Source organism: Labrus mixtus, chromosome 7 (assembly GCF_963584025.1).
Source record: "Labrus mixtus chromosome 7, fLabMix1.1, whole genome shotgun sequence".
Lineage (NCBI taxonomy): Eukaryota > Metazoa > Chordata > Actinopteri > Labriformes > Labridae > Labrus > Labrus mixtus.
In genome coordinates, this window is record NC_083618.1 from 14,680,723 (window position 1) to 14,701,883 (window position 21,161).

The following is a 21,161-nucleotide window of genomic DNA, read 5'->3' on the forward strand; positions in this document are numbered from 1 at the left end:
TCTCATATTTCACGTCTGTCTGGACTGTGAACCAGCATATGAAGGAAAAACACCTAAAACAATTTACAGAACACCGTTCATACAGTCATGGTGGAACAAGAGGTGGCTGTAGTCAGTTTTAAAGCCTCTGCTGCTCAGAGTCTGGAGGAAACTGTGCTGTGCTGCATACAAGTTGTTATGTTCTCTTACAAAATGATAACAATACTTGGAATGAGATTTCTAGATAAATATTTTTCTGCTTCTAAAAATGTGCTGCAAATCTGGACAACGCATCTGTCATCGGCCTCTTGACGGGGTGTCAGGTATCAGGGCCCAGCAGATGTGTGATGTAGGGACTTTCAGTCTAAGGGACGATCAATAAATGAATCTGCTGGCCAGGCGGGAGCAAGGAAAGCTGGGTGAACAGATCTAAGATGATTATTTTCCTGCTTTGTCCTAATTTGGGCCCACAGAGTGTCATAAGGTTGCTTTTAATATTGAATCCTAATCTGGGTGTAATAGTTGTTGTCTTAATTTATATATCGGTTTATATATAACTTTATTGAGTCAGTGTGTGTGCATGACTCATTCTGTGTGAGGTTATATTTAAGCACGTGTAGGCAAGTGAATTTAAAAATGCTTTTGCAAAAAGAAGAGGCAGGATTGTGCATCTTTCCTACGCATCCAATAAATGGAGAGAGAGAGAGAGAGAGAGAGCGAGAGAGAGACAGAGAGAGAGAGAGAGAGAGAGAGAGAGAGCGCGTCTCTATCATCCTCTCTCTCCCATCTGTGCAGAAGCTGCAGCAGAACACCCCTGATCGCAGACATCCAATACAGACAGAGAGGAATGTGAAGAGGGGGTGGGACTTACGTGAAAGGGAGTCGGGCACAGCCAATGAGAGAGAAGGAGAGGTGTTCCTTGCCTAGAATGCCCTTGTCTGAGCGCTGAGAGCCAAGAGAGACAGAGAGGAGAAGGAGTAAAGCCAGAGTGGAGACACCAGCAGGTGCTGAGGAGAGAAAAAAAAGGGTTGAATAGCAAAAGGGTCCAAAAAAGAAGGATAATTAGGGAAAAGTGTGTTGAAAGATAGAGTACTCAAACAGAAGCTATAATACAACCCATTGACTTTTTCCTAAACTGGAGCACACTTATCTTCTCTCTCAGCCACCTTTTCTTGTTCGGATTCTCTTTACTAGGATCATCCCTTCTCCCTCCTCCTCCTCCTCCTCCTCCTCCTCTTCGTTTTGTCCTCCTTTTTGACAGACAGAGTCACCATGGAAACCGGGAGCCCCAGGAAGATACAGTTCACGGTCCCCCTGCTGGACACCCACCTGGACCCTGAGGCAGCTGAACAGGTGAGGAGAAGGTGGAGGAAGAGGATGTAGTTTCTGTTTTTTGGGGGACTTTTAAAGGTTTGTTATGCATCATTTGGTAAAGGCTTTAGAGCATTATTCATTTATTACAAACTTTGAGGAAATTTGAAGAAAAATAAAAACATAAAAAATGTATTTTTCATCAGAACAATCAGGTGCACACATACAGTAGCTGAGGAACTAAACTGAACTGAAAAAGCGCAGTCACCCTCCTAAGTCCAACATTTCTGAATTCCTGTCTGTGTGACACATTTTCTGTGTCTTATTACTCGCCTGCACCAAATTAGCAAGCTGTGTCTCTTCGATCAAGCGATAAAGTGATCATGATTAATTTAAGATTGATTTTTCCACCTCGGCTCTGACTGAGCAGCTACACAGAGCCTCAGCAGTGTTAAAAGGGGGGTGTTGCAGTATGAGGATATGTCTGCAGTATGAGGTTTGCTGTTGTTTTGGTTTGAGTGACTGACTGCAGGCTCTGTACAGCAGAGAGATACTGACTAAAGTTGCACAGTGTGGAAAGAAAGAAAAATCATTAGGTTATAACAGGAAACAAATGATCAATGAAGGAGTTTTGTTAAGATAGAAGACTTTAAATCCCTGATTTAAGCATTTACGTATAAATTGTAGACTTAAAAGCAAAGAACTCACTAAAGTGATAGAAAGAAACCCAGTGGGTGCAATGTATGTGTCTCTAGTGGATGAAGTGAAAAGATGTGTCCCATTTTTATAAATATCACATTAACAGGACGGGTCATTTATAACTGATGAGCCTTGAGTAAAACAGGCAAAGATTTATGAGTCTGAGTACACCTCTCTCTCTCTCTCTCTCTCTCTCTCTCTCTCTCTCTTTCTCTCTCTCTCTTTGTGGACTGCACTGTGTGTATGTGTATGTCTGTGTGCTTGTCCTTGTGAGGACATTTTATTGGATGGTTTGGGGATTCAGTATGCTCACATTAAGGTTCAGGCGGATTTAGAAAACTATTATAACTTTTTATGCTCAGATGTGAATAACCTTATGTGAATCATCTGCAGTATGAAATATAGTAGTGAACTCAAGCACAACTTTAAAAATATATTTTATTTATAATGACGACAAGGGTTAGTGTCAGTCATATGCAGATTTTAAAAAAAAAGAAGTAAAACATAGATTTAACAGGAGAATTTGCAATTTTCTGATCCAGTAGATGTCCCCCTTGAGCACCAGCATGAAACCAAAACAAACTGTTTGGCGACACCTGAGCCTCCGCTCTCCTCCAGCCGCACACCTCCAACCCCCCTTTACCCACGTCTGCACAAAAGAGTTATCAATTAGAACGCACCATAATTAAGCACCATGAAGCGCAAGCGGAGGACAAAATTGTCCTTTACTCGAGCTGCAACTGCCTGTGGCCTGCATTGTTGTGTTAGCAGGCTAATCTTAACTCATGACTTCACATTGCAAATAAATTGACACAGAATGACCGTGATCTAAACACACTTATGTAACATCCAAATAAGCAGTGAGTATGGTATTCTTCTTCTTTCTAGTCCTTGACTAAAACTTTATGTGCTTTATAAGCAAGGCTGTCCCGTCCACATGATGTAAACACGGCTCCGACAACAATACAGCTGGTGGGAATGGAGCTTTTTTTACTCACTTTTGACAGTCATGACTCAGAGAGACATTTCCATAGGATATACTTGATTTCTGCTGTATTTATGTTTAACATGTTGCACATTCTTCCTTAGTTCCGTATTCCAACCTTTTTTCTTTCGTTTTCTTCAAACTATTATTTGCCTGTTTATACTCACACAGTTTTATGAAGTCACATTTTCAACCCAGGATCTTAACATGTCACAGAAGATATGACCATTTCTCAAGTTGTGGTATTGCTATATTTACAATAAGAATACTTTCAACACTGACAATCTTGTGCATTTTGTTGTTTTATACTTTTATTCAAATAGGAGCTTACCAAAAATCTGCAGACTCCATGTAACTGTAACACTCCATAATGTGCTTCTCTGCATAACAGCTCTGCAGCTGGGGAAATGTACCTCAATCAGAGCAGCCAGTGCTGCTTTTTCACAAACAAAAAATAATTAAACTGGAACAATATTCTCCTGGCATTATGGATTAAATATTTTCCATTAACTTAATAAAGCAATATGAGTTTTCTGCAGATACAAACAAACTTCTTAACAATCCTTTGCTGCCCTCAGATGTACAACCTGTACAAATTACACTGCTGTTACTACGGTTACCATGGGTCTCCCCAAACTGCAGGACTGAAATCTTCGAAAGATCACCAATTTAATGAAAGTGCCATCAGATGGACATAAAGGCAGCATGGTGTGATTATCTGGCCGTGGAACACATTAGTTTGTTGCTGCTGAGGAGCTCATTATGTTGCCGTTTGAGCAGAGAAACATTACACGTGTAATTGGTGAAGTGATATTTAGATGCACTGGGTTTGTAAATTGGTGCCTGAGGTATTTTCAAAGTCCTTTATTGGAAGGAAAGTTTGAGGAACAATGTTGCCATGTTGCATTTTGTAAAAGTGACTGTAGTTAGTGTTGGGTTAATATCAATAGCTTGTGTTCTTTTGTCTGTGCATCCTAGCAGGCAATTGGCCTTTTTTACTTTTTCGTCTTCTTGTGCATCTAAAGCTGCAAACGTATAAAAGAAAATAGTGACGTGCCAAGGAAGCTCACATTGGCAATATGAACCTATTAGATAGAAATGACGCAACGCAAGAATGTTGATGTTTCAATAAATGCAATGTTGCTTTTATCGTCATTATACATATCCACTTTGTTTAAACATCCAAGGTTAAATTATTTTTATAATGTCCGTATTTATACATGCAACAGATACCTGTAATAAACTTAATAGCCTCCAAAAGTGTAATCTTTTAATTTTGTAACTAAAAAGTGGACTGATGGTAAGCTATCAACAGCCTGAGAGGCAACGTTATCAATGTAGAAAATAATTTATGTATATTTTTAGAGATTTTGTTGTCCATTTGTTCCATGGACACTGTGCCTGGCCCTGTGCCTGGCCCTTTACATACTCTGCTTCAAAATTCATATTAGCTTTGTCCAAGTAGAATTCAGTTTACCTTTTCTTTAAAGACTCCAGAGAGCTCTGAGCTCGCAGCATCAATAAGTACGACGCTGACGTAAGGCTGATAACCACTGAGACTTCACGCTGTTGGGATACATTTTCCATTTGTTATAAGGTCAATGTGAGTGGCCACTAAGCCTGCATGTCATGCTTTATGTGGTGGGTTTCTATGTGTGTGTGTGTTTAAGAGAATTAAAAAAGAGAGATGAAAAGACAGGAAGCTCAACTGAGAAAAGGGTTCACAAGCTAACAACTGAAATTTCCTTTTTCAAGTTTTATATTGAACAGACAGACATAAATGTCTTGTTGATTCGAAATGATAGAAAGCATGCGCTTCAATAAATAGATAACTGTTTGAGTGACTGTATGTTGAGAGGTCGACAGAGACAGACAGCAAGGACAGACAGCCCAGCAGTGAAACAGTAATGTATAATCTATAATGTGACAAAAAGCAGAACAGTCAAAGGAAATGTGCGTGAGTGTTTTTTTCTGTGTTTGCAAGCACACTTATGAATATCCCGCCTGGGGGCTTCACCCACGGTTCAGTAATCCCTGCAACCTGACACCTCCCAGCATGGTGAATCAGCCTCGGTGGAGAACTGGCCGTCAGTCAGAACAGCCTCCCTGAGGTCTGACCCTCACAACAACAACAGCACACACTCCTTCTCTTATCCACACACAGACACAATGTGTGCCACCCTCATCGTAACCTCACATTAGAGCTCGCTGTGTTCTGATGAGCACAAACCGGCTAAGGTCGAGACCTCATGATGTCAGTGGATGACGTCTAAGATAGCAATTTCCACACTTACTTTCTGCCATTATTTACTCATTCTTACTAAAAGCATGTTGTTAGTTCCAAATAACAAATGAATATTGTGGTCGAAAGGTTTTTGGGACAAAATGTAAATTTGCTGACCTGCATGATTTTCTTAGATGAGAAGGTTGATAACACGTAAATGTCTGTCTGAAAATGTGGCCCTGGAGCTAGCAGAAAGTTAGCCTAGCTCAGTTTAGCACAGTTTAGTTGAATAACTATCCTGGCTATTTCCACAGGTAAAAATAGACATTTGCTGGAAAATAGTCAAAGAAGTAATCATGCTTGGCAGATAAATAACATTTACTTACCTCGCTGAGTAGGTTATGTTTTTAATGTTGTTAGTGTTTTTGTAGGTTTTTGAAAAACTGTTGATGCCTGATTTTAAAGCAAATTGGTGTAAAGGTTTGGCCCTGGAAAATATGCATCAAATCAAGATCGAACTCACCAACAAGAATAACATTGGCCATTTGAATCCCTAAAGCTTTGTAATCACATGTCATAGTAGCTGTACTTACATACGGGTACATAAATGCATATTATAGTGGAATAACCTATAGAAATGTAGTGGTGCTTACTTCTTTAGTTTAGGTATGCATTAAACAAACAAGACATAAGGTTTACATTTGTTTACTTTAGAGACTCTGGTTGGCAGATTTTGTAACCTTTAATCAGATAAATAGGCTTACTTCATTTTGAACAGACAGATTTGGCTTTTAGTGGTGGTGGTGAGTAAGAATATGTCTAAAAATGTCAAATGAATGTATAGTTCTTGTTGTCTTTGTGCTGAGCTAAGCTAACTGGCTGCTAGCTAAATTTTAAGGGACAGATATGGGGGTGACATCATCTGAATGAATAATAATTCAGAAATAACAATAATGAATAACAGAAATGGTTTACCTCAAAGTTAAACTTTCTCTTAATTGCTGACAGAACTGAACAGAAACTTTAAATCTTGTCCAAGAGCAACACAAGAGTAGGTTCAGTTTCTATAGATAAAGATATCTATAGATACTTAACTCAGCCTTTATCATTCAGATAAGCTGCATTTGTGTGAGACGGTTTCATTCAAAACCATTTTTTTCTTGTTGAGATAATGCATTTTGAGGTGATGTTGTTTTATAACAGATGTTTCAGTTCTGACTGTCCTCTCTGATACTTTCTTTTCTGGCATGTGGGACCATCTTTGTCCTTCACAGCAGAACAAAACAATTACTCTGAAGGCCATCCCCAGGAAAACTTTGAGTGCAGCAGATTATCCTCATTATCACACCATGCATATCTCACACATAAAAGCTATCCAGACCAATTAAACTAAAAATGCATGGTTAAATTGAGATGTAGTCATTCAGGCTTTGCTCTGTTCAATCATCACTAAGCAACCGTAGCTATGCAATTCTTTGACTTCACTTTTTTTTTCCTTATTCTGTTTATCATTTCAATTGGTATATCAAATATTCAGAAGCAAGAAATTCAAGGACAGTGATAAAAAAAGATTTGTTTTCCTATCTTCAGCTGCAAACATTAGCATGTCAATAACAGATTTTGCTTTCAGGGCCAAGGAGCATTAGCTATCTAGCAAATATTAGCGCTATTTACATGTAGCATTATTTTTCCTGGAAGTCGGGCTTGGATGTTATCGGAGTCTTGGGTATGGATGGCAGATTTTTGCTGCTCTTTTGTGTGTTTCTAAAAGTTGAAACAAAAGCAAAGTCAGTTGGTTAAACCCAAGGTCGGTCAATAATTGTATCCTCATCCTAGAAGCATATATTCTAACTTAGACAATGAAAACACATGGGAACATACATTAAAGCTTTGAAGCTTTGTTCCGGGCCCTTTCACATGAGTGAGGGCCCTGTGTACCCCTTCAGTCAGATGCCCCCGTAGATAGCTAGCTGCAACTAATAAAGCTTCTCAGCAACAGTACTGTAGAAGTCCATAGTTATTGGCAAGAAATAAGAAGCCTACTTTTGTTTACTTCTGTCTGAGATCAATGACCCATTGACTCCAAAAGGACTAGCAGTAGTAGAAAATCTGAGTCGATTTTAATTAAAAACTACAAGAAACTGTGCAAGAATAAAGGAACATGGCAGAGGGAGCTTTCATTTTACAATTCCTCTAACATTTGGCCTTGTTTTGCACAAGTACATGCACTTCTAGTATAGGTGTGTGCCATAACAGGACCTAGCAGATAAGATTGAGTTCCAAGACTGATGCTTTTTAAACCATTATAATGTATTTCAATGTTTCAACCCTAATTGCTCCTGAGTTTTTATTTTAGCATTAACTTTGCTATAGACCTGTCTTATTTGTAGTGAAATCAAAACATTTGTGGAAGTCTTACATCGATTACTCAACAGCAGGGTGTAACTACAGCAGCTAACCTCTGTGGCCCCAGTGCAATGATTGTTTGACATTCATTGAGAAGGAAAATTAAGGGCTGCTGCAAAGACATGTACAAAGGAGTGAAAGAAAATGAGAAGAAGGCAGAGGACTGACAAAGTCAGATAAAAGAAAGCATTGATAATGATTTGGGTTTTTCATTGTCCTGTGAACACAGTATTTCCCTCTACTCAAAGCCAAATGAGATATGAGAGACTGAGAGGATTTATAATGGCTGAGCACTGATTTTGGACTGAACAATACCAAGATCATATTTCAAATGACAGAGGAAAGGATGAGGAATCACACATATCCCTACCAGTGCATTGTTCTGGATCTCTGCAAGTTCAATAACAAGGTGTTTGGAAAGCCTTCTTTAACCTTTATTTCTGCAGCAATTTACTGGGTGTGAATGTCCTTTTCTGATTCAGGGCCCTGACTAGTGCAAACACGTTGTTTTTTTTGTGAAGGTCAAATGACATCTTAGACAGCATGTGATGAAAACAACTGATTTCTCAAAGACAAATAGGAAAAGGTTTCACCTCATTAGCTATCAAAGAAAAGTCTACCCAAGGTCACATTTGTAGCAAGCTTAGCCAACTCTATGTTAGTCATTTTAACTGAAAAATGATCCAATAATGACACAGTTTTAACTTTTTTGGATTCAAGCTTTTAACAAACACAACTTCTACCCGTCATGAATTAATAGTCAGACTGAAAGATAACAGAAAATCTGGATATGAAATGTGTTACAGAAGCAAATGGAACAGAGCTTGGCTTGGATGTAATATCCATCTTTGTCTCAGTTTTTTCATGAAGATAAAAAGCTAAACCTTAAGGCCAACTAAGTTACTATTAATATTTTTCTACATACTTTTAAAATGACACTTCACAAATAAATAACACTTAAATCTATTTTGTTTTCAGGCCACTGTTATTTAGGAGTTTTGATACATTCTTTGAGTGTTTACGAGGACATTGTTGATCTTAATATGCTTCCTTCAGTGAATAAGGATAAAGAATAAAATCAAAATGATTCTACATTAACTTCCTTTTTACTATTAATATGGGCTGTAATTAGAAGGTTATTGAGAGAAAATGTTGAATTAATGTACTAGAAGATGCATATTGTAAAAATGTGGAAATGATATATGCTGAATAAGGAATTATCAGATACTTTATAATGACCTGTTATTGGCAAATATGTGTAGCCTCATGTGAAAAATTGCAACATTTCCACAATTATTATCTTTATGAGCACTCTGAGCTTGTGGTACACTGTCCTATGTCTTGGGTTTAAATAAGGTCTGGGATTTGATGTTATCAATATGTATGGAGACTGTGGAACCCCTAACATTACAAAGTGAACCCAATGTCAAAGAGCACAAGGGTTAAATATTAAACAGAACTAAGTCTGATGTCTCTTGGCCTGACCTATTTCCAGCCAAGGGTATTTCACCCACTCCCCCCACACAACATGAATATCAGGCATGCATGGCTTTCCCTGCCCACCCATCACTTTGGAAGGCCGGTATTGTCCGTTGTTGTGAGAAGTGACAGAAGTGCATTTTAAATGGACCGAGAGCTGAAATGCAGACGTGGTGGTGTGAGGGGTGAGCCTGTCTGGTAAGCGGTTGGTATTTGTGTGAGCGAAGGATCTGGGAGTTTGCTTCGCTGCCGACTGAGGAGAATAACAATGACTCTGGGCATAATCAGTTCTGCCCAGCCACGGTTCGTTTTGGGCTTTAATGTGGACTGAGAGCTGGATTTTTTGAAATAGCAATAATACACAAACACACACAAACAGCTAAAGATTACTGGATGCACATGATAACTAAATAAAATGTGATCCCGATGCAGGATTTTTATAGAGCTGAGCCTCAAAGTGCCTTAGATAAAATACAGAATAAATACAGAACCTGACGGTGACAAAAGTGCAGCGGAAAAGAAATCAATTTAGTACCTTAAACTGGCTTACAGTTTGATGTGATTTATGAACCTCTGTGGAAGAAAATGACTGGAAAAGCATAAATATCTGTAGTCTAAGGTTTTGGTTATGATACACCTGCATAGGAGGATTTACTCAGGATGTCAGTCTGTAACAGACTTACAAAGTTGCACAAAACCTTTTGGATTATCAGTTGATTTGGCCCGGGATAAGAAAGTGTCCTCTTTATTTTTTTTTATTTTAAACCCTCGATTTACAGCTACAAAGAGTGGGTCGATTTTTTAAATGAAGTCTGACCTTGGCCACTAAAGATTTTAGCAAGGTGTTTATGTTGAAAACTATTCTTTAAGATTTTTTTAGTTTTCATTTTTATAGTTAATTTGTTAAAAGTACTGATTGCATGGTTCGAATTTGGATGTTGCATTCAGGGACTGTTTCTTCAACTCAGACACCACATCACTCAGCAATGTGCCTCAAGGTCACCTTGAGTGATTATGTGTGTTTGGATTCTGTTTCCCTTATCAGATTTAAATTAATCCATGAAAGAAGTTTGACTTTAGCTGAACAGAAAATGAGCATTAAACTCAAAGCAGGCAGATAAGAAGAAGATGGCGGGAGTTTTTTTTAACCTGATGATCTTGGGTTTTTGCCCTGGGGTTGTGAAAAGTGGATCAGCTGTAAGTAGGAGAGTTGTTCTTTTAAGCACAAGGTGTTTAAGGGAGACTATTGTACAATATACTGTAATCAGTGTCAAAAGATGCAGACACATATGGAGCAGTTATATCTGAATGTGTCCATAAAATGTTTTGAGAACAAATAATTGGATCTCTATGGAAACACTGCAACTTGGCCTGTTTGTGGTTATACATGAATGAATTATGTTGAATGGAACAAGACATTAGCCTTTAGTCATTAGCCAAAGTAAAAAATGTGAATTAGTCTGAAACCTCTCGGGCAACCTCTGATTTTCAAGGGGCATTATCAAATGCAAAAGGCCAATATTTCTGTGGACTCTATACACCAATCTGCTTATATTCTACCAATACAGGTTCCCTTCCAACACTTGTTGCAGTCTTAAAAAACTCTGATTGGAAGAAAAGTGTTTTTTATTCAGTGTTGTTTCCCTGTATCTTTAACAGGTTTATACACTAGACAGCAAAGAAAAAAAGAGCTAAATCACAGTCTTGTCATACAGTGCCACAGGGAGGTAATAGTGAATTGCTGAAATGCATCTCAGAATATGAGTTCAGCAGTTTTCTAAGAAGAGAGTTAAGCAGTAAAACATTTCTGCCTGCTCGCTAAAGAAAAGAAAAGTCCTTCAGTTCCTCTTCTCATTCACACAGCCTTTATCTTCTACATGGTTCTGATCTGAAAGGTAATGGAAATGAAGCCTCTTCAAACCTGAATTCTTAATGAGACTGTGCGCCTGAGAACTACGGCCTGCTCACTTCTCATTACTGCACATTATTCCGCTGCTACATCTGTATATCCTATCATCGTGTGTCATGTAAAGCTAATCAATTCAGGTCTTACATCTTGTAGAGCTCCGGGAATAAAATGTAGTAACATGTTCTGAGTAGGAAGGAAGCAGCAGAGAGAGCAACAAGCTGGAGTGAGAAAGTCTGGAGTTATGTTTTGTGCTTCTAACTATTGAGTGGTATAAAAGGATTTCATTGATTGTTTAGTTCAGCACCGCAAAGTCTCAAAGTCAAACTTGCAGCCTGAAATTGAAATCTGAGGGCAGCAATTCAAATTTCGCTTCTCCTTTATCTTCATTTTTAAACTTGAACTTTACATACACCTGCAAAAAAAGAGTGAACCTGAGAAAAGCTGAAAAAAACTAGGGGGCATGATCTTCCATCTTTGATGTTTAGTTTCTCAAGAGGCTTCTTCCACTTATTCAAAATGCCAAGTGATGGTGCACCAGGCCAAGGTGATGGCTGATCGGAGTTGACTACACTACACAAGTGCTTGAGCAGCATTTAAAAAGGATGCATGGACGACCGGAGCTCACATGACTTTGAGTTTAGTCAGCAACTCTATCAGCAGTGTGTGTGAGGATAGGTTAAAGAAACATTTACAAGCTTTTTTACAGCGTTTGTGCAGAGTCGTGTTGGACTCAGCCAGTCCTTTCTCCAGTACTTTTACAGTGCATAGAAATATGTCTTGCTATGGAAGACTAGATTATGGTTGTATGGATTGGACTGAAGTCCAGCAATAAAAGCAGTTAAAAGAGAGTCCTATGGGGTGCTGTTTTTTCTTGTTCAGTAGTGCACGTGACCTACAGAGGCTACAGTCCTCAATGCATGAACTGAATCTCATATTTACTCCATCAGGCTAGATGGCAAACTTGACAACCTGCTTAAACAACTCTCCATCCATATATTATCTATACCGCTTTTCCTATTCAGGGTTGCGGGGGGCTGTAGCCAATCCAAGCTGCCATTGGGCGACAGGCGGGGTACACCCTGGACAGTTCACCATGTCCATCACAGGCCTATCCTTATATCCAGCTTTAAAAAAAGAAGCTCATGCATTTTAACTGTAGTCTTTTATATCTACTTGCAGCTTTTTGACAGCTATACTACTGCATAGGTTTATGACTGCTCAGATCAGTGAAATGTGTACACTCCTTATGTGTTATCCCAGAATGGTCCATAGCAGCTTCTCACTCCACTAGTCATGAGCCAAGAAGCGAGTCTGCAGTGGCAGGCTGCCCAGCTGATCTCATTGCAGTGTGAGACCCAGCTTCTCTGTGAACAAGCTCGGATATCTTCAAAGTGTTAGACAAACTAACCCCAAAAATGCATCACACACTGGCAGCTTCATCAGCAGAAGAGGAGGCACAGTCAGTACTGAGGGAGCAGAGCCAGACCCTCCTCAGAAGGACCACTAATAAGAAAATGCAAATAACAGACAGTGCTCAGCACTCTGACTATAGTTGGGGAAATATAACACATTATATATCAAAGCCTGAGTGCCTTAAAATCCTTTTGGCTTTATAGAGGGCTCATCTTTTCATACCAGATAACCGAAGGATGATGTTTTGTTTTTTTCTTACTTTTGATGGAAGGTGTTCTTGTTTTTCAGATCAGAAGACGTAGACCCACACCGGCAACTCTGGTTGCATCCAGTGATCAATCATCACCTGGTAAGGCACCTAAAGGCAACAACCCACACTCACACACACATATATACAGACTATATTTGATCACTTATGAGGGGACTGTATATTGATATACTACATCATCTTGAGGCTCAGCTTAAGTTCATAGACAATTGAGAAGGTGAAAGGGGGGGGGGGGGGGGGGGGGGGGGGGGGGGGGGGGGGGGGACCTGGAATAGTCCCCTGTCAATCACATGACATATAGAGACAACAACCAGTCACAATTAGACAATTTAGAGTCACAACCTAAGCTGAGGAGTGTGTCTTTGGACTGTGGGAGGAGTAAACCAAGCTTAATTGCGAGGGTGATAACATGGAAACTGCACACAGAAGGGCCCCGTCAGACCAGGAAGTCCAACAGTGAACCTTACATCACAAAACCAGTGCCCAGCCAACATGAAATCACAATTCACTGCTAGAAAAAGAAAAGATAAAGAGCATAAAGCATAGAATAAGACCTAAAGACGTATTACACAGCGACATATGGCGAAGAAATCTTCAACAAGTCAATAATATAATAAAGTAAAATGATCCATAAACCATTAAAGTTACCTGTATAACCTCAGCTTACATAACCTGCTAAACCAGGGGCTGTTTTTTTTAACCAGAAATGCAGCAACACAGGCGACAGAGATGGCTTCTTAGTTTGATTGCTGTGATGTAGAAGCTCAGCAGTATCATGCACCGAATGACTCTTCCTGCTGCAGTATTGCATGAAAAACACGAGTGTGTATTTGTGTGTGTCCTCTCATGGGATCTTGATGATCACACACAACAGCGATCCTCTAGAGTTGATCTTTTTCGATGAGTCATCCAGTGGCTTCCTGCTTCCCGTTTGTGTGTTTTTGTGCGCGTGTGTGTTTGGATGTAATGTTACCCACTGCCGAATTAAAAGATGATCAGCAGGGAATGTAGGGCGGAAAGACTAATACTCTGCAGGTGAGAAACAGAGGGTGGTGTTCAGTGTTTACTATGACTAAATAAGAGCTGATGCGTCAGTGAGGAAACCAGCAGAGACTGACACTGTTACATTGTTTAAATGACAGCGTTTTATCACTCAGAGCTGATGTAATTAGGGGGTTTTATCTTGAAAACAACAGTGGTCTAATTGTGCCTGATTAAAAGTTGGAGTATTTGCCTGTGATCTGTGTAAGTGTGTGTTTTTGTGTGTGTGTGTGTGTGTGTGTGTGTGTGTGTGTGTGTGTGTGTGTGTGTGTGTGTGTGTGTGTGTGCATTTGTCTCAGTAATTGGATGCTGAGTGTGTGGAGTGTCTTAAAGTCATCCTTGATCTGTGAATGACCGTGCAGAGAGAACCTTCCAGAATCCTCCTGCTCAGCAGATCAGAGACGAGCGGAGAGAAGAGAGAAAAGGGAAACTTCAGAGGCCATGAAGTGGAGGCTGTTGTTCACTAGGGACTGAGAATGTAAAAAGAACAAACAGGAGGAAACTAAGATAAGGCATAAAGCATTAGTTGGAGAGAGGATACATTTGATTTATCAGATATGACAATTCATTCTTAAAATAAGTACTCTTATCAAATATCCAATACTCTGAGTTAAGGTATCCTTTGGAAACCAATTATCTTTTTTGTCTTATTTTGAGATCTTATTTTTAAGATTGGCATTTTATTTGGTTACTCAGTGTTATCTTTATTTTGAGCTACCCCATTGACTCTCAGAGCCCTACATTCAAGCACAACAGAGTCTGCAATTTTCTGCCAGACCCCGACCTATCGCCTGCAACCAACACAAAGCTCCCTTGATGAATCTAGTTGTTGTGTCATGCATACATATTTTAACGATGAGACATACTTACAATACTACATTATACACAGTGGTTATTGTGGCTCTGCATGTACATGGGCTCAACAGAAGAAGATAATTGAAATGAGCCTGACCTTGACCAGAGTCTCAACAAGAAAGCAGACTGCTAATTTCAGCATCTTTACTTTCTCCTGCTGGATACTATCATTGTTTTTGTTTTTTATATCTGGGAGTATGTTAACAGGTTCTGTATGTTTACAGCCATGATGGTGACACAAATTCATTGCTGCCAATGTTTATTAAAGTGTCTGTTGGTCCAGACTAAAATATTTCAACAACTATTCTATGGATTGCCTTGAAATTTGTTTCCTGACTTGACCTCCCGGTCATCCTCAAGGTTGACATCCATTTATGTTTAGTTTTTTTTAGTGAAAATATCTTAACCACAATCGGTTGAATAGCCATGAACATGTGCCAAGAGATCCAGGTTCCCCTTCAGGATAAATTACATGCAAACATAGAGAGAACCTCAGCTTGTGAACCTGGTGAACTTCCACACTGTTAGCCTGGTAGCATGCTGACATTTGGCCTGATGAACAGCTGTGCCCATGTGTAGGCTACCAGAGAAAATGGCACTGTTGTAGACTGTCTGAGCCTTTTTATTTCAGCTACTCTTGTGTCTCATAATTTATGTTTGTTTGTTTTAGTTTATGACTTAATTGGCAATTTATCTTTTGAAAATATGTGATTAGTGCTGATTAAACTATTTTCTCCTTTTGGGTTTATCAAATGCAATCTACTCCATTGCTTTTTTAGCTGTCTCGTCCTCACTGAGGTGCTGACTATGTTTTGGGAAATTGATCTTTTTTTATAAGTGAAGAACTGTTTGGCTGTCTGAAAATTTAAATTTGATGGATTTGTCTTTTATTACACATTGGGCTGAATCCAACTGTTTGTGTGTCATCAAAATACAAAATAATTAGAGAGACAACCAGAGATGGGAGACATGAAAAGATACAGTTTGACAGAGAGATTGACAGATTGGCATTGACGGAGACAGACGTCAAATCAGACACAGTCAGAGACAGTTAGATGTGTGTGTAAGAGAGTGAAGCTGTGCCAGAGAGGAAGAGGAGGAGGAGAGGGACAGATATGATGATGAGGGAGAGGAGCGGTGCTGGTGCAGTAATGGTGTGCCCCACATCAGACAGAACCCTGCATTATTTAATGCTCTGCAGATTGCTCTGCCCTGTGCACTGTGAACCCCAATAGCACATCAGAGGAGCAGCCGCATGCATGCAGCCGACAGAGAAGCGGAGCGGGATGAATAATGAGGAAGAGGAGCTGCAGAGTGAGAATCGTTTCAATCTTCCCCCTGAAGAGGAGGGTGGCTTTTTGGGAAGATTCATGTCTCTATTGTTTCCTGGGGGGAGAGACAAAGAGACAACTGGAGAGATAAACTCAAAAACGAATATGTAGATTTAATACTGCACATGAAACTTGAAGAATGTCAGCTGTCCAAGTATTTGAGGTTTCCTGAGCAGCTGCTAACATTTGGTTGCTGAAAATTTAAACAGCAGTTCTCTGTAATAGGTCCTCTATGAGTGGAAATATCCTCCTGCCCACGTATAACAATCACGTAATGTAGAGCCTTTTAAGTGGGATACTTCATCTCTACAAGCAAACGTGGCAGCAGCTGCTCTGTGGGATGGAGTGTGCTGCCACCTGAAACACTTTGGCAGATATATGAATCCCTTAGCATATGAAGAGATATACAATATTGACTGGAATTTTTTAATCAAGACCTTGTTGAAAACACAAGAGCGGACACTAAAAAGGACTTTAAAGGCTCTGTGTTATGACTACAACTACACACTGTACACTAATCTTTCCATTTAAATTCAGGTTGAAGGTTATAATAAAAGCAACAGGATGATCTTTTAGTATTTCCTTAATAAACACAGATAGATTATGTAAATGATTATTTGACACTGAAATTACACTAAACTTAATCAAAGTTAGTCATGCTGTAACTGGAAATAAGGGGAAAGAGAGAGAAAGAGAGATTAAGCAGACTGAAACTAAGGTCATCTTCATCACATGGTCATCATCAGGACACTTCATGTATAACATTTGAACTATTGGAAGTGATCTGTTTATAGAATGTGATTTTTGCTTCCTTACCTTAAAGAAATAGTTCCCAATATAAGGAAATCTCTACTAACTAAATGTATTGATGAGACTAACACAAGAAGATTGATACTGTACAAATGTAATTTCAGTAAAATGTCTTTTTGGTAAAATGTCTTTTTGGTACTATATTTATGAAGCTCAAGCTAGCAGCTGCAAACACAGAGAGAATCCGCCTGATTCATGATAAAAGAAACAGATCATACATCTCACTAATTAACATGCTACTAATACCTTTGAAAAAAGCAAAGCTAGATGTGTCTGCCTATGTCGTCTTTCTGTTCAGATTAGATAAACAAAGTCTATAAGAAAAGTGAATAATCGCCCCAGATCTTTGAACTATTATTCAATATTTTAAGAGGTTTGTTCATGCTTGTGTGTGGTGGTTAAAATGTTCTTTTTACTTTCAGATTTCTAGTTTATAGTGAATAATGATAAAACTGCTTCTCTATTCCTGTGTCACCTTTCCCTTTCATCAATTTAAAGATTCAAAGTTGTGTTCATTGTTTAGCCAAAAGTGTCTCAGCCCTGCTCACACTTCATTAAAGGTGCACTATTTAGATTTGGTAGAGAAATTTGAAAGTTGGAGAAGTGAAACAGTTCTATGCTATATTTCCTGAACTGTATACACAAACTTTATTCAAAGAAAAAATTGATCCCTGGAACACTGTTTGGAGCTAAAAAGCTACCAATGAGAGTTACTGTTTCACTGCTGCGGGCCCCCCTCCATAACTTCTTGCGTAGCATTTTATCTTCGAACAGTGATCCAGGGAGCAGATTTTCCTCAGAGGACAGTTTATGTAGAGTTATCAACATATACCACAGAATCTGTACATTTCTCCAACTTTCACATTTCTCTACCAAAACTCCATAGTGAACCATAAAGAAACCTTACAGCTTCTGGCTTACTTTTGTTTCAAACTGCCCTCAAGAAACTACATACTCTGCTCTTCACTTAGCATGATTTATTTTTGAATGTTGATAGTTAAATAATTGAAAAAAAAGAAGAGATTAAAGATTAGAGCATGAATTTAAAGGTGGAGTACCGTGCAGCATTCAGTCACTATCTCACAAGATGTCGTCAGAATATTTCACTCCTTTCTATTAAGACAATTTAAATCCTTTTTCTTTGATTCAACTTTTTCAAAATCAAAATTGATCTTGAAAAAGTGTGTCCTGTTGGTTCCATGTTATCTTATTGCTAATCGCTATTTTAGAAAGTTCTAGGTTATAATTCAGCTGTGTCAAAAAATGTTTTGTGTGGGTTTAATTTTGAATACCTACAGTTTAAAATGCAATATTTACCATTCCAGGATTACATCCAATTCACCATTTCCTCTTTAACCCCTCCCTGCCATTGTCATCATTTGCCTATTAGCCTCAACCCAGGTTACAGAGCAAGAAAAGGCTTGTAGATATGAAGAGGTAGTTTATTAAAGGAAAAATACTGAAGTTGCAAACTGTTTTTTTTCCATGTACATTATCTACGATGAACATGATCACCATTGCTAGTTTTTAGGAGGTAATGTTGTGTTTGAATAAAGTAAGTGGTTGCGTTATTTAAACTCAATAGGAGGGAGTAGAGGAGGAAGAACAATGTTTTCTTTGATGTTAAAATAAGGGAGTCATTTTGTTACAAGTGCACAAATATAGAAAGAGACCACCACCACTTTCGCTGCTCTTCAGTAAACAAATGTAAACAGAGCAAAGATAACACAGCCCTTATAAACCTGCTGTGTGTTAACATATTCCCCTTTGTAATTTAACACACAGTCTAATATACTTCTAGATTTGCTTTCTTTTCTTCATCTGACGCTGCACAGAAACTGGAATTCACATGGACTGGAGCAGGCAGCAGCTAAATCAGAGCGGCTCGGCTAAATAAAGTGGAGGCAGAAGACTGGTCCCTGTTTTATTCTGGCTCTGTGTCAGACTGACAGTCAGCAGGGAGTTACAGTGATAGACTCATCAGTGCCAGAGCGGATTTTTATTATTGGCCTTTTCTCTCATTCTGCAGCACAGATGGGCTCCAGACAGAGAAAACAATCTGAATATAGCAGCTGCAGAGAATCAGATTGAGGTTTCTTGACACACATTGCATTTCAACCGTGTCGACTTCTATTACAACTACAACTATTACCTTTACTACGACTACTATTACAACTATTCAAATCAAAGCATAGGGGCTCACTGTAGTAATATTTTACATCTAAATGCTATATTTCTTCTTCCATTAAACATTTCAATTTAAGCCTCAAATTCTCGATACTATTAAGTAATTTTCTTGTAATAACAGTATTTTCATTGACTCTTATCTGATGTCAATGCAGATCATGAAATACGATGCCAATCCTGCAATAAAAACGACACACATGAAAGGGAAGGAGATACAATTTGATAGTATAGTATAGTATAGTATAGTATAGTATACATTACGATACAATATGATTAAAAAAAGATGCAAAAGCAGAATATTTTACCATAAACCACAAGATACCAAACCATCCAATTCCATACCATATGGTAAGACGGTATGAGAAGGTAGAAAATGACACAATCAAAGTCCCTTAGTACTTTATATTTGATTTTTATAATTTATTTTGAAAGTCTGAATAGAGCTACACATTTTGTTCAGTGTTGTGATTGTTCCAAATCTTCAGCCCTTTAAATTCACAGATCACATTCTGATTGATGGTTTAATAATTTTCTTCCAGACATAGTTTGACAGCTGTCTGTCAAATAGCAGTCTATAAATCATAAGCTCTCCTTCTGACTTGAGGAACATCCCAAGGCTGGCCCATTTCCTGTCATTGATTTCAAACATAATCTATAATGGCTGTATGATTCTTCTCAAACTTCTGCAAGAGGCTAAAAATAAGATGCACTTTGAAACATTTCCCTAAGCATACACACGCAGGGATGTTTCAGACTTGAAATTCAATTTAAGGTTTTTTTGTGTGCCATTGAGAACGTGTTTGAATGCAAAGAGAGAGAGAGAGAGAGAGAGAGAGAGAGAGAGAGAGAGAGAGAGATGAATAGAGAAACATCAGTGGCATTTTGAACAGCCTAGTGAATACTTTTAAGTAGGAATAACATATGCATACACTCAATCACATACATACACACACACACAACAGCACACACAGACACACACAGGCACAGTGCCTCCTAATGCCTAGGGATGCACAGGTTGCCAGGCAACAAGGTGGTGTCCTAGAAAAAAGTTCCACACTGAAATGCAGAGTTGGAAGCTGGTTTAACACACTCACCATTGTTCCATGTTTCTCTGCACTCCAATAGTGATTTTTTTTTTCTATTTCTGTCCTTTCATGTAATGACCACAGAGTTGAGTTACACATATTGACAACAGATGATGAAGAAACATGACCTGAGTGTAGTATCATAGTGGAGTTTCCTTCTTCTCCTGAGCAAATATGATCCCTACAGCTATTTATGTGCACATTGCACCTGTTTTTACTGGTGCACACACTAAATACCCCTACTGTGTCCTGACTTGTAATCTGGATGACTAACAATCCCATCTTTAAATATAGCCTCCATCTATATTTTTATATTGCCCTAGTTATCATAATCTCTTTCAAAAAATGTATTTATAAAATTGCAGGTGCAGGACTGTATTTTTTTAAATAAGTGTCCTTGATTCTTTAGCACAAGAAATATCTTTCCACCTCAGCTAGCTTTGGCTGTTTGAAAGAAAATAGTCTGTGTGGAAATGAAAAGGGAAGGAACACAAACTCAACCCATCAGCACTCATCTAGCATTGATTTAGCTTAAATTGCTGTCTGTAAAAACAACATATGCATGCAACTACAGCCAAAAATCAGCTTATAGACCTTGTCTTTTCACTCCCACTCCATACCGCTTCTCAAGTTTCTTGTCTGACTCTTATTGTGACTGTAAAAATGCAGAATCTGTAGGAAGAGGGATTTTGGGAATCAAAGCATCCTGGTCTCCATTTCTGAGCATACTTGCGTTTCCTCTGGCTTTGATTGTATTCAGAGAAACAGTTTGTGTAGTAGTGGCAAAAAAAGCCAGAGACCTCTGGCCTTGAAGCCATTCTGGGTCTCATCAGCGTTCAAGGCCATCCTGGCTTTGCAAGTTGCTAGTTGGACTGTAGACAAATGCAATGCGTGAGATAAAAAGTCTTAGCTGGATGTCCCCTATCGCTAACCTCTGGCTACACCAGAATCCCTGAAAAGTTGGCAGACACTTGGAGGAGCATGTATTCCTCAGAAGATAGCTGATTGGTTCTACATACGATTCAAACAGTATGTTAGCTCTACTTCCTTTAGTTGTGGTCAGGCAGTTCTGATCGCCTTCAATCATGACTTATTTACTTACATCTTGTATTATCTGTCATTTTTCATTATCAGGTTAATGTATCCAGATACAGAACACACATTTAACCCCAGGAGTAA

The 21,161-nt window shown here is 38.8% G+C and overlaps 1 protein-coding gene across 1 annotated transcript in view; it reads left to right on the plus strand.

Annotated features, from left to right (window-relative positions):
• The first annotated feature begins 932 nt into the window (after nucleotides 1-932).
• The window catches only part of LOC132978133 (protein phosphatase 1 regulatory subunit 1A-like), a 30,539-nt gene continuing 10,310 nt past the window's right edge, over nucleotides 933-21,161 (plus strand). The window contains exons 1-2 of the mRNA XM_061043197.1: nucleotides 933-1,332; nucleotides 12,694-12,754. Coding sequence (XP_060899180.1) covers nucleotides 1,252-1,332; nucleotides 12,694-12,754 — 142 coding nt within the window. The 5' untranslated portion in view covers nucleotides 933-1,251. The remainder of the gene's footprint in view (nucleotides 1,333-12,693; nucleotides 12,755-21,161) is intronic.